Source organism: Sorex araneus, chromosome X, assembly GCF_027595985.1.
Source record: "Sorex araneus isolate mSorAra2 chromosome X, mSorAra2.pri, whole genome shotgun sequence".
In the NCBI taxonomy this organism is placed as follows: Eukaryota; Metazoa; Chordata; class Mammalia; order Eulipotyphla; family Soricidae; genus Sorex; species Sorex araneus.
In genome coordinates, this window is record NC_073313.1 from 51,035,395 (window position 1) to 51,047,752 (window position 12,358).

The 12,358-nt window shown below is 51.8% G+C and overlaps 1 protein-coding gene across 8 annotated transcripts; it reads left to right on the top strand.

Moving 5' to 3' along the window:
* Window positions 1–11,265, top strand: WDR13 (WD repeat domain 13). Of its 8 annotated transcripts, none has more exons than XM_055122737.1 (10): window positions 1–125; window positions 476–555; window positions 1,203–1,443; window positions 4,147–4,256; window positions 4,365–4,495; window positions 5,372–5,679; window positions 6,456–6,636; window positions 6,738–6,879; window positions 9,841–9,959; window positions 10,381–11,265. In XM_055122737.1, exons 2-10 carry the CDS (start codon window positions 515–517, stop codon window positions 10,563–10,565), a joined length of 1,458 nt encoding a protein of 485 aa, XP_054978712.1. In that variant the 5' UTR covers window positions 1–125; window positions 476–514; the 3' UTR covers window positions 10,566–11,265. The 8 variants fall into 8 exon arrangements, with proteins under 8 accessions (XP_054978712.1, XP_054978713.1, XP_054978715.1 ...); XM_055122738.1 differs by having other exon boundaries at window positions 36–163; window positions 474–555; XM_055122740.1 differs by having other exon boundaries at window positions 67–125; window positions 857–1,443.
* The last annotated feature ends 1,093 nt before the right edge of the window (window positions 11,266–12,358 follow it).

The window sequence follows — 12,358 nt, forward strand, 5'->3', positions numbered from 1 at the left end:
AATTCTTGGCAGCAGGCGGCCATCTTGCCTGGAGCCTGAAAGAGAGAGAGGAGAGACCGAAGAAAAGGGCGACACTGGTCTCAGGGCCATCCCGGGGGCCTCAAGAGCCGGAGGAAGCCCCGGAGGTGGTCCCTGATCCCGGGCCCTGCCCTTGGATCCGAGAAGGGAAGGCGGGGGGTCGGGGGGTGAGAAGATCCGTGGAAAATCCAAGGCTTGTTAAACAGGGCGGGGGAAGGGGGTGTTGCTATGGCTACCGGGAGGGGGCGGGATCAAGCCTGAATCGCGGCTGTGAGTCATCCGGGCGCTGCCCGGAAAGGGCAGGGCTGAGCTGATGACCATGCTAATAGCTGGGTGGGATTTCTCAAAAGTCCTGGTGTGGCGGGATTCAATGTCCATGGCAACGGCCGCCTGACGCAAAGGGCGGAACTAGATTACTTTCCTTGAAACGCTGACATCCCAGGCCCTTGTCCTGCAGGCTTCCTCGGGCAGACCCGCCAGAATTGGAGACCGGGGAATGGCCGCGGTGTGGCAGCAGGTCTTAGCAGTGGACGCGAGGTGAGGCGTGGGGTTGGAACCCTCGGGAACGGAAGTTACTGTGGTGCATGCGCAATGGTGATAAGTGAGGCTGGGCGGAGAACTCGGTTTGTGCAGCTTGGGTGGGGGGGTGAGCATGCGCAGTATCAGGATATGGGGGCATGGTTACAGCAAGGGTGTCTGGCCTGACAAGTTTTAAAGAGCATGCTGGGAAAATGCACTCCAATGTGGACGTGGGCCAAGACTGCAATGCTAGAGCCTTTGGGAGGGGGGGAATGGAGCTCAGGATTGTGACATCCTATTCTCCACTATTGTCCCCCAGACTTCTTTTACCACCATCACTTTCCCAGTCCCACCCCATCACTATCCCGTGCTAATCCTGTCTTCATGTTGGACCGATCCCTGCCGTTGTCTACAGCAATTTAGTCATCCCATACCGACTCCAAAGCTGCGCATTGCCTATATGTCCCCATACTGACGTCATAGCCATGCCCATTATTACTGTAGACTCACCCCATTACACCAGAGGGAGCCCCATCACCACTGCTGATCACGTGCCCTCCTGACCCCAGTCACTGCCACATACCTCATTTCCCTTCCCTGCCCCCTGAGCTGATTGATTCCCTCTGTCCTGTGCCTGCTGCGTGCCCTGGCTCCTGCACTCGTAGATACAACGCGTACCGCACACCAACGTTTCCACAGTTTCGGACCCAGTATATCCGGCGGCGCAGCCAGCTGCTGCGGGAGAATGCCAAGGCAGGGCATCCCCCAGCACTGCGTCGACAGTACCTGAGGTTGCGAGGCCAGCTGTTGGGCCAGCGCTACGGGCCCCTCTCGGAACCAGGCAGTGCACGTGCTTACAGCAACAGTATCGTCCGCAGTAGCAGGACCACCCTTGACCGCATGGAGGTGAGCTCCTCTCCACATGCATGATATGCACACACTTGCCTCCTGACATTCACAGATTAGCAGGCATATGCTTCCTATTTGCCAGGCACTGTTCTAGGCTCTTAGGATAGGTTGAGGCCAAAAGTGATCATATAGGTGAAGCCACTAATTGGCAACAAGTAAGATAAAGAATGATAAATTGTAAACCAAAAAATATTTTTTCCTTTTTGGACTTTTGGACCATCTACCTGTGCTCAGGATTTACTTCCGGTTCAGTCCTCAAGGATCACTCCTGGAAGTCCTTGGGGTATCTGATGGGTTGCCAGAGATCGAAACTGAGTCAGCCGCGTGCCAGGCAACACCATGCCTGCTGAGCTATTGCTCTGGACCAGTTAGTCCATTATTATCTTGACTTATAAAGAGTGAGAAGATGAGAAGATAAAAGAGACTCTGAGGAGAAGATAGTACTTATCTGAGGGACAGAGAGAATAAACCTTTGAGATCGTTTTCATTTAGGGGAGGAGGGCCACATCTAGCAATGCTCAGGGGTTACTCCTGACTCTGTGCTCAGGAATTATTCCTGGCAGTGATTGGGGGACCTTATAGGATCCCGGGGATTGAACGTGGGTCGGCTACACACAGGGCAAGCACCCTACCTGTTATAGTACATACTGTTGCTCCAACCCCCCAGCCTTTGAGATCTTTGATAAGGGTGATCAGACAAGACCTCTGGTTAGAATGACAATTTACCTGAGACCTTTTTTTGTTTTGTTTTGGGGCTACACATGGTGGTGATCAGGGCCTATTCTGGCTCTGTGCTCAAGGGTGGTTTCTTTTGAAACTCAGGGCACCATGTGGAGTTGGAGGATCAAACCTAGGCCTCCTTCATGCAAAAATAACTCAGCCCAGTGAGTTATTTCTCCGGTCCTCTTTACTTTTCTTTCTTTCTTTCTTTCTTTCTTTCTTTCTTTCTTTCTTTCTTTCTTTCTTTCTTTCTTTCTTTCTTTCTTTCTTTCTTTCTTTCTTTCTTTCTTTCTTTTTTCCTTTTTTTTCATGTTCATAGGCTGTACCTGGCACTGCTCAGGGCTTCTCTAACTGGCGGGGCTCGGGGGACATATGGGATGCTGGGTATCAAATTCAGGTCCGCCACATGCAAGGCAAGTGCCGTATGCGTTGCCCTACCCACCACATGCAATGCAAATGGTCTCTGGTTCCCTTTTTTGTCTTTTTGCATCACACCCGGTGTTGCACAGGGGTTACTCCTAGCTCATGCACTCAGGAATTACCCCTGGCGGTGCTCAGGGGACCATATGGGATGCTGGGAATCAAACCCGTGTTGGTTGCGAGCAAGGCAAACACCCTATCCACTGTGCTATCGCTCCAGCCCATGACCCTTTGAGCTAAAACCTTAATGAAGCAGGAGGCTGAGTGCTTTTTTGGGGGAAGTGTGCATTCTGTTTTTATTGTTTTGTTTTGGCTTTTGATTTGGGACCACACCTGGCAGTGTTCAGGACTGACTCCTGGCTCTACACTCAGAGATCACTCCTGGCACTCAGAGATCATGCCTGGGGGTGCTAAAAGAACCCTGTGTGGGAATTAAATCTAGGTTGGCTGTATCAAGGCAAGCATCCTAACTGCTTGTGCTGTCTGTTTAGATCCACAAGTGTCTGTTCTTCTTCAAAGAATCTTTGTTGAGTGGCTACTGAGCATGGCCATGGCAAGAGTGGAGTAGAAAAACCCGTATACAGTAGTCGGGGATCATGATGCTGGCCATGGATCTGCCGAGAAGAAATACAGTTCTCTGTAAATTTTCAAGGCTAGTGGCTGCATACATTCTTTTAGAATCTTTTTGAGAAACACTGTAATTTTCGATGCTGCTAGTAATGAGGTTTCATGCATTCAGTGTTCTAATACCATACCCTGCACCAGAATGTACACTTTGCAATATCATTGTTTTGGGGTCCCCCTACTCCAACCCTGTCTCCTTGTCTCCCTACCATGTTTCTATAGGCCAATTCTCAGGTTCTATAGTCTTTGACCATTTGTTATACCCTTACTATGTTTCTTTCTGTCCTACATATGAGAGGGCTCATTCTGGATCTGTCCCTCTCCTTCTGGCCGACTTTATTCAGCATGATTGCCATCCATGTAGTTTCATCCATGTAGTGACAAATAACATGATTTCATCTTAAAGCTGAGTGCTATTCCATTGTGTATATATACCAGAGTTTCTTCACCCACTCTCTTTATCCGTTCTGGGACACTCAAGTTGTTTCCAGATTTTGGCTATTGTGACTAGTGCTTCAATGAACATAGGCACACACATCTCCTTTTCTTTTCTTTTCTTTTCTTTTTTCTTTTCTTTTCTTTTCTTTTCTTTTCTTTTCTTTTCTTTTCTTTTCTTTTCTTTTCTTTTTTTTTTCTCTTTTTGGGTCACACCTGGTGATTCACAGGGGTTACTCCTGGCTCTGCACTCAGGAATTACCCCTGTTAGTGCTAAGGAGACCATATGGAATGCTGGGAATCGAACCTGGGTCACCTGTGTGCAAGGCAGATGCCTTACCTGTTATTCTATTGCTTCAGTCCCATACATCTCTTTTTATGATCATGTTTTGGGACATTTGGGATAAATGCCAAAAAGAGAGTTTTCTGAGTTGTACAGAGTGCACAGATTCTTAAAATTTCTTCTCAATAATCTCCCACCCTGACCCTGTCCACGTATAGGACTTTGAGGATGATCCTCGGACCCTGGGGGCCCGTGGGCACCGTCGTTCTGTCAGCCGAGGCTCCTACCAGCTGCAGGCACAGATGAACCGGGCAGTCTACGAGGACAGGTAAGCACCTGGGCAGCTGAAAGCTGGGGCTTTGTGTGGGGATGGGCAATGGTGGGCTGAACCCTAGTACCTCCCTCCTGGCACCTTCCACTCCTGTTGGGGTTCCAGGCCCCCTGGCAGCGTGGTGCCCACGTCTGCAGCCGAAGCAAGTCGGGCCATGGCCGGGGACACGTCGCTGAGCGAGAACTATGCCTTTGCGGGCATGTACCATGTGTTTGACCAGCATGTGGATGAGGCAGGTGAGCCAAATGCCAGGCCCGGTCTGTCATGTATTTGCAGCCACTGTGCCCATTGTCCGTGCATGTTCTTCCAGCGTTCTTAGCCTCTGACGTGTCACACATAAAAGCTTTTCCCCACTTAGATGCCCTCTGCCAAGTGGGCTACAAACTCACAGCTTAGAAAGAACGCTGCAGGCTTCTGGGCTTGCCAGTCATTTAAAGGCTATCGGGGCAGAGCCCCTGGCCATGTATCCTTGGGAATTGTAAAGTACTGAATAGGGGCTGGAGAGACTGTATAGCACTACAGAGACAGCATAGCGCCTAAGGTGCTTGCCTTGTACACAGCTGACCCTAATTTGATCCACAGCATCCCAGAGGGTCCGCAAAGCCTACCAGGAGTGATCCCTGAGTGCAGAGCTCGGAAGAAACCCTAAGACTGTAGGCAAGGCCCTCACAAACTCCCTCTAAATAAAAAAAGAAATGTTCGCTGGCAGCCTTTTCCCATTGCTCATGTCTTTTCAGTCCATGCTAAGACTTAGGATCTTTGAGGGTTCCAGATCCCTTTCTCAGCCAAGCTCAAAAAACCCTCCAAAATCTGGGGCCAGAGAGATAGTACAGCCAGTAGGACATTTTCCTTGCATACAGCGTACCCAGGTTCGATCCCCAGCATCCCATATGGTCCCCTGACCACTGCCAGGAGTGATTCCTGAGTGTAGAGCCAGGAGTAAGCCCTGAGCATTGCCAGCTGTGGGCTCAAACAAACAACAAACCCTTTGCTGACATCACTGCACCCGATGCTGTAGGGCCCTGGCCCTGAGCTACACATCTGAGCCCTTTAAAGATGCCAAGTTGTAGTTGAGCATGCTGAGTCCCACACATGGCTCCTTGGCCTTGCAGTCCCACGGGTGCGCTTTGCCAATGATGACCGGCACCGCCTGGCCTGCTGCTCCCTGGACGGCAGCATCTCCCTGTGCCAACTGGTGCCCGCTCCCCCCACTGTGCTGCGTGTCCTGCGGGGCCACACCCGTGGTGTCTCCGACTTCGCCTGGTCCCTCTCCAATGACATCCTGGTGTCCACCTCCCTGGATGCCACCATGCGCATCTGGGCCTCGGAGGACGGCCGCTGCATCCGGGAGATCCCTGACCCTGACGGCGCCGAGCTGCTGTGCTGTACCTTCCAGCCCGTCAACAACAACCTCACTGTGGTCAGGCACTGGGGCCGCCCGCTTGCCTCGGGGCGGGGTTGCCCGGCTGGGAGGGCACTGTAGGGAGTTCCCCGGCTCCATTGCCACAGTTGTCCCGTGGTCATACTCGGAGGCAGAATAGGACAGGGGACACAGCTCTCGGACTGGTGTGGGGCAAGGGTGGTGTGGGTGTTGGGGAGGGTTCCGAGTCTGACACCCCTCCTCGGTGTCTGCCATTTTCTGCCTGCAGGGTACAGGGGGGGCATGAGTTGGAGAGCTGGATGCTATGTCAGAAACCTTGTCTCAGCGATGACCCTCCTGCAGTGCGACCCAAGGACAGTCAGAGGACAGGGCAAGGGAAGGACCAAGATGGCCAGGTCCGAAGGGGGGACCAAAGGGGGACAGTCGAAAGTGAGCTTCCACCCTGAGACCCTTTTCCATGGCCGTGGCAGCGGCCCCGGTTGTAGTCAAGGCACCATGAAGGAGTAGTAAGGGAGCAGGTGAGCTCTTCCTTTGGGCCTGGGTTGGCCCTGTAGTTTACTGCCCCTCCACCGTCTCAGGGGATGTTGGACACGGGAGAGGTCAGTATCTGCCATCTGGGACCCTTCCCTCTTCTATCGTGGCAGCAACTGTTGATTCTGGTCTGACCACAAGAGGGTGCTGGCTGGGAAGGATTCTAGGGCTGGGGTCACCAGCTAAGACTCCCCACTGCTATGGCCAGTGCCGCTGGGGTCAGAGCCCAAGAAGGAGCCAGGGTGGGGAGGCCAGGTGATGCCATGTGGGTATCCGTCTCGCAGGTGGGGAATGCCAAGCAGAACGTGCACGTGATGAACATCTCCACAGGCAAGAAGGTGAAGGGCGGCTCCAGCAAGCTGACGGGCCGTGTCCTTGCTCTGTCCTTCGATGCGCCAGGCCGGCTGCTCTGGGCGGGGGATGACCGTGGCAGCATCTTCTCCTTTCTCTTCGACATGGCCACAGGTAGGGTATCTGGGCAAGCATCTGGTTGCTAGGCCTCCTGGGCAGCCACTCTTGCCCTTCACTTTGTTGCCCCTCTCTGCACCCCCCATCCCGCCCTGCAGGGAAGTTGACAAAAGCCAAGCGTCTGATGGTGCATGAGGGGAGCCCCATTACCAGCATCTCTGCCCGTTCCTGGGTCAGTCGGGAGGCCCGGGACCCCTCGCTGCTGATCAACGCTTGTCTTAACAAGCTGCTGCTATACAGGTGAGTGTCCCTGGCTGGGGCCACCTGGACTGAAGGCCCAGGGACTTGTCTTCTCCATAAGCCTCATGTCACTTAAAAGGGGAGGTCTGGCATGCAGATATGATCTGATGGTGATGGTGGTAATAGTAATTGCAATAGCCAAGCAAACTTACGGGGGACAGGCCTTTTCGAAGAACCTTTTTGTTTGTTTGTTTTGGGGTCATACCTGGTTTGGATCAGGGCTTACTCCTGATTGCACTTGGGGATCACTCCTGGAGGGGCTCAGGTAACCATATAGGGTGCCAGGGATCGAACCCAGGTGTGTCATGTGCAAGACAGGAGCCCTGCCCGTTGTGCTAGCACTCTGGCCCCTGTGCGGAGATTTCTGTGTGGTGTCAAGGATTGAACCTAGGGCCTTACACATACTGTACAAATACCTCTCTACCCCCTCCACTTTTGGCGGTTAGTTTTTGTTTGTTTGTTTGTTTGTTGTTTGGGGGCTGCACCCTTCAATACTTAGGGCTTGCTTACTTCTGGCTCTGTGCACAGGGATCACTCCTGGTGGGCTCTGGAGACCAAATGGGATGCCAGGGATTGAACCTCAGTTGACTGCATGGAAGGCAAATGCCCTACCCAGTGTACCGTTGCTCTGGCTCCTGGGGTTGGTTTTTTATTTTTGTGGGTTTTTTTGGGAAGCGGTGGGAAGAGGCACACCTGTGCTGTGCTCAGGACTTATTCCTGGTTTTGCATTCAAGAATCACTTCTGGCGTTTGGGGGACCATATGGAGTGGTGGTGATTGAACCTGGGTCACCTGCATTCAAGGCAAATATCTTACCTGCTGTAGTATCTCTCCACTCCCCTCTTAATGTGGGGAATTTAGTAAACCACTTATTTGTCATGCTAGTTAAATACAGTTTTCAGCCTGGGCTGGCCATGTGCTAGAATGACCTGAAAAACCTCAAAAATTATGGACTGCACAGTTAGTACAGTGGGTAAGGTGCTTGCCTTGCATGTGGCTGGCATGGGTTTGATCCTTGATATTCCATACGGTTCCGAGCACTGCCAGGAGTGATTCCTGAGCGCAGAGCCAGGATTAATCCCTGAGCATTACCAGTGTGTTCCCAAAACAAATAAAAAATATGGCCAGACACAACCATTTCAAACTAGTGATCAATCATACAGGCTCTAAGATACCTTGGGTGTGAATATATAGGAAACCACAGCCCTATAGGGTGCTTTCTATTTTTTTTTTACTTTTTGGGTCACACCCAGCAATGCTCAGGGCTGATTCCTGGCTCTGCACTCAGGAATCACTCCTGCGGTGCTCGGAGGACCATATGGGATGCTGGGAATTGAACCCGGGTCGGCCGTGTGCAAGGCAAATGCCCTATCCGCTATACTATCACTCCAGCCCCAGGTGCTTTCTATTTTATTACTTTTTAATTTGTTTTTTTGCTTTTTGGGTCACACCCGGAGATGCTCAGGGGTCATTCTGGCTTTGCACTCAGGAATCACTCCTGGTTGTAGTCAGGGGACCATATGGGATGCTGGGAATTGAACCTGGGTCGGCTGCGTGCAAGGCCCTACCTGCTGTACTATATCTCCAGCCCCTTTATTACATTCTTTTAGAAAATCTGTATATACTGTATTTATACTTAAAGTTCTTAAGGGGTGGGTTGAGCAACACCCAGCAGGTTTTTTTTTTTGCTTTTTGGGTCACACCTGGCGATGCACAGGGATTACTCCTGGCATTACACTCAGGAATTACTCCCGGCAGTGCTCAGGGGACCATATGGGATGCTGGGAATCGAACCCGGGTCGGCCGCGTGCAAGGCAAATGCCCTACCTGCTGTGCTATTGCTCCAGCCCCAACACCCAGCAGTTTTTGAGGGGAGTCACTCCTAGCAGTGCTCAAGGCCCATGTAGTAGCAGAGATTAAACCAGATCTTCCTATGTGCAAAACATGTGCTCCAGCGTCTTCAACCCATTCATTTGTTACAATTTACATGGGCATTTTTTTGCTTTTTTTTTGGCGGGGAGGTCACACCGGTGATGCACAGGGGTTACTCCTGGCTTTGTATTCAGGAATTACCCCTGGTGGTGCTCAGGGGACCATACGAGATGCTGGGCATTGAACCCGGGTTGGCCGCGTGCAAGGCCAATGCTCTACCCACTGTGCTATTGCTCCAACCTCAACATGGGCATTTTTTTTAAAATTGGCCAGGGTGTTTACTTGGGACTCAGGGCCTATTCCTGGTTCAGTGCTCAGGAGTGAGCTCTGGTGGTACTCAGAGGACTATATGGGGTGCCAAGAGATTGAACCAAGTTTGCAGCAAACTCAGCTGCATTCAAGGCAAGTGCCTCACCTTTTATTATCTCTGACCCTTACATAAACATTTTTGAGGAGGGTCAGTATTTCTCCCCCCACTTTATTCTTTTTGTGTTTGAAGATATACCTGGTGGGGCTCCGGGCTTACTCTTTGCTTTGTGCTTAGGAATCCCTCCTGGTAGACTGGGGGACTATATGTGGTGTCAGGGAATCTAACCCAGGTTAGCGTTGCAAGCTCCTTATCCACTCTTCTATTGCTCCAGCCCCTCCTTCTACATCCTTGTCCACATCTCGCTTGTCCTGCTTGCTGTCATGTCCCTAGGTCACCTGCAGTCGTGTAGGTTCATCCCCTTGAATGGTTGTGGTGTGGTGTGCAGGACTGCCTTGCCTGCTCTGCCTGCCACCCCCCTAGGATGTCTTGGGAGCCCTCCGAAAGGGATGCTGCAGGGGTGCTTGCAGATGCTGCAGAGTCCGCACTGCCACTCAGTCTCCTGTCAACCCTTGTGCCTACCTACAGGTTTATGCATTGCCACCAAATGGGACGACACAGACCTTGTAAATGAGCATAGGCACCTGGGTGGGGACACAGTGGCCCAGCTTTCACCCCCTTCGGGGGTGAAGGGGGGGCCCTGAGCTGCATTCCTCCCCTTAGGGTGGTGGACAACGAGGGAACCCTGCAGCTGAAGCGAAGTTTCCCTATTGAGCAGAGCTCACACCCCGTGCGCAGTATTTTCTGCCCTCTGATGTCCTTCCGCCAGGGGGCCTGTGTGGGTGAGTCTCCAGGGCAAGGGTCTTTGGGATAACAAGGTGTCTGGGAAGGGCCAGGGGCCAGGACTGGAACTGATTTGCCTCATACCTCACCATGCCCTAATGCTCTAACTTCCTGGACTTCAAGCCCTCTCCCTGTTGCCATAAGCTCCTGTTCAGAGAACTCGCTCTAGGAACACAGACACCCCGTCCCCCTTTCCTGGCAGCCTTGAAACTTTCCCATCTGAGACAGATGTCCCCCACCCCCTTCAAAGCACTCACGTTCTGGATCTTAGAAATAGCCAACTGACTTTCAGGCTAAACTTGGGGCCTCCCTCCTTGACCAGAAATCCCTCAACAACACTTCAACCCCCTCCCGCTGGGCCCCCTGCCTTTACTTCCTGCCCCAGGTCCTGATGGGAATGGGGTTCCCCTCTCTGGGCAGTGACGGGCAGCGAGGACATGTGTGTGCACTTCTTCGATGTGGAGCGAGCAGCCAAGGCTGCTGTGAACAAACTACAGGGCCACAGCGCGCCGGTGCTGGACGTCAGCTTCAACTGCGACGAAAGCCTGCTGGCCTCCAGCGACGCCAGCGGCATGGTCATCGTCTGGAGGCGGGAGCAGAAGTAGGAGTCCTGCCCCGTCCCATCCCATCTAATCTGCCTCCTCCCATCAGCTCCTGCAGCCAGCCTTGGGTTTGTAAATAAAATTTCACTGCTGTGCTTATGGGCTGGTTCCCAGGTGGGATGGGTGGGGTGAGAAGAGTGAAGGCCTAGGCCCCAAGAGTGAATGGGGGTTCACTTGCCCATTCACGTATCAATGGTTGTCCTTTGACAACCGATGTCTTGACATAAGCCATGGCCTGGCACCACGTGGAAAGGTTACTCAGTCACACCATGGACAGATGGTACTGATGCATATGCCAGGGCCTGTTCTCTCGGCTAGGGGTGGGGGTGGGTTGTTCTTTCCACTGGCAATGGGAGGGAAGGGAAATCACAGACAGGAAGTTGTAGGAGCTGGAGTGGAATTGGGGGAAAGAGGGCTGGGCTGGGGGAGTCACTCTGGTTTTAAGTGGAGGAGGGACAGTAAGGGACTTGGGGCAGAGTTGACTAAGTGACTTCGGGAGTAGGACAGTCCCAAGTGTCCCAAGTGGGCTGCTCATGACCCTGATTATGATGTGATTTTCTGACTACTAGAGGACTGGTCTCAATGAATGTCACCCCTTGTGAAGTCTCCGTTTCACTCTCTGTACAGCTTGTCCTGATAAAACACCTATGAAACTGTTGAACCAATTCAATGATTTGATGTCATTAAAGTGTGCTTCTCGTGATGCCTGACTGGGAGTTAAGTGCTAAATAAAACAGGGCCAATAAGTACAAGTGCTGGGGGAAAGAACTGGGGACTAAGGACCACATGGATGGGGACAGTTCCACACGGAGGGGGTTGGGAACTGTGCTGAGCCACAGGTTTTGGAAGGGCTGAATTTCCAAATTCCTGGCTGGGTGAGGAGACAACTAGAACCCACTTCATCTTACCCCTGTTCTTTGGAATCCTTCTAAGAACCCCCAGCACCAATTGTAAAGGTTTTTTTTTTTGTTTTGCTTTGAAGTTTGTGGCTTTTTTTTGTTTGGTTTGGGGCATATCTGGCAGTACTGAGGGCTTATTTCTGGCTCTGTGCTCAGGAAATCACATTTGATGACCTCAGGAGACCAAATGGGATTCCAGGGATTGAGCCCGGGACAGCTGTATGCCTTACCTGTTTTACTATCTCTCTGGCACCATAGTAACCTGTTTTAGGTGTTTTTGGTGGGGGTGGGGGTGTTGAGTCACACCAAGTGGTACTCAGGGACATTTAGCTCTGTGCTCAGAGATCACTTCTGGTGGTGCTTGGGGGGACTATATGTAGTACACGGCAAGCATCTTTTTTTTTTTTTTGCTTTTGTTGAGTCACACCCAGCAATGCACAGGGGTTACTTCTGGCTTTGCACTCAGAAATTACTCCTGGCAGTGCTCAGGGGACCATATGGGATGCTGGGAATCGAACCCAGGTCGGCCGCATGCAAGGCAAACACCCTACCTGCTGTGCTATCGCTCTAGCCCCAAGGCAAGCATCTTAATCCCCATACAATCTGGCCCAAACATGGTGGCTGGTTTCTGTTTTCTGTTACTTTGGATTTGCGTGCCACACCTGCAAATGGTCAACGATCACTCCTGGCAGTGCTCAGGAGACCATATGTGCTGCTAAGATGGAAGTGGAGTCAGCTGTGTGAAAGAAGGGTGCCTTAATCCTTGTAATATCTCTCTGGACCCACACTAGCCCCTTAAAGAAGCATTTTGAGACAGTTTATCATAATTTACCTAAGGTATAATGTATAAATTTGATCCAGCAATTCCATTTAATAGAATGTTGCAGTAAGGTGTGG

Excerpts from the sequence above, each read along its gene's own strand:
- WDR13 (XM_055122737.1), top strand. The coding sequence starts at position 515 with ATGGCCGCGGTGTGGCAGCAGGTCTTAGCAGTGGACGCGAG. Across the intron at positions 4,257-4,364 it reads CGGGCAGTCTACGAGGACAG|GCCCCCTGGCAGCGTGGTGC; the intron begins GTAAGCACCTGG and ends TTGGGGTTCCAG. Across the intron at positions 9,960-10,380 it reads CCGCCAGGGGGCCTGTGTGG|TGACGGGCAGCGAGGACATG; the intron begins GTGAGTCTCCAG and ends CTCTCTGGGCAG.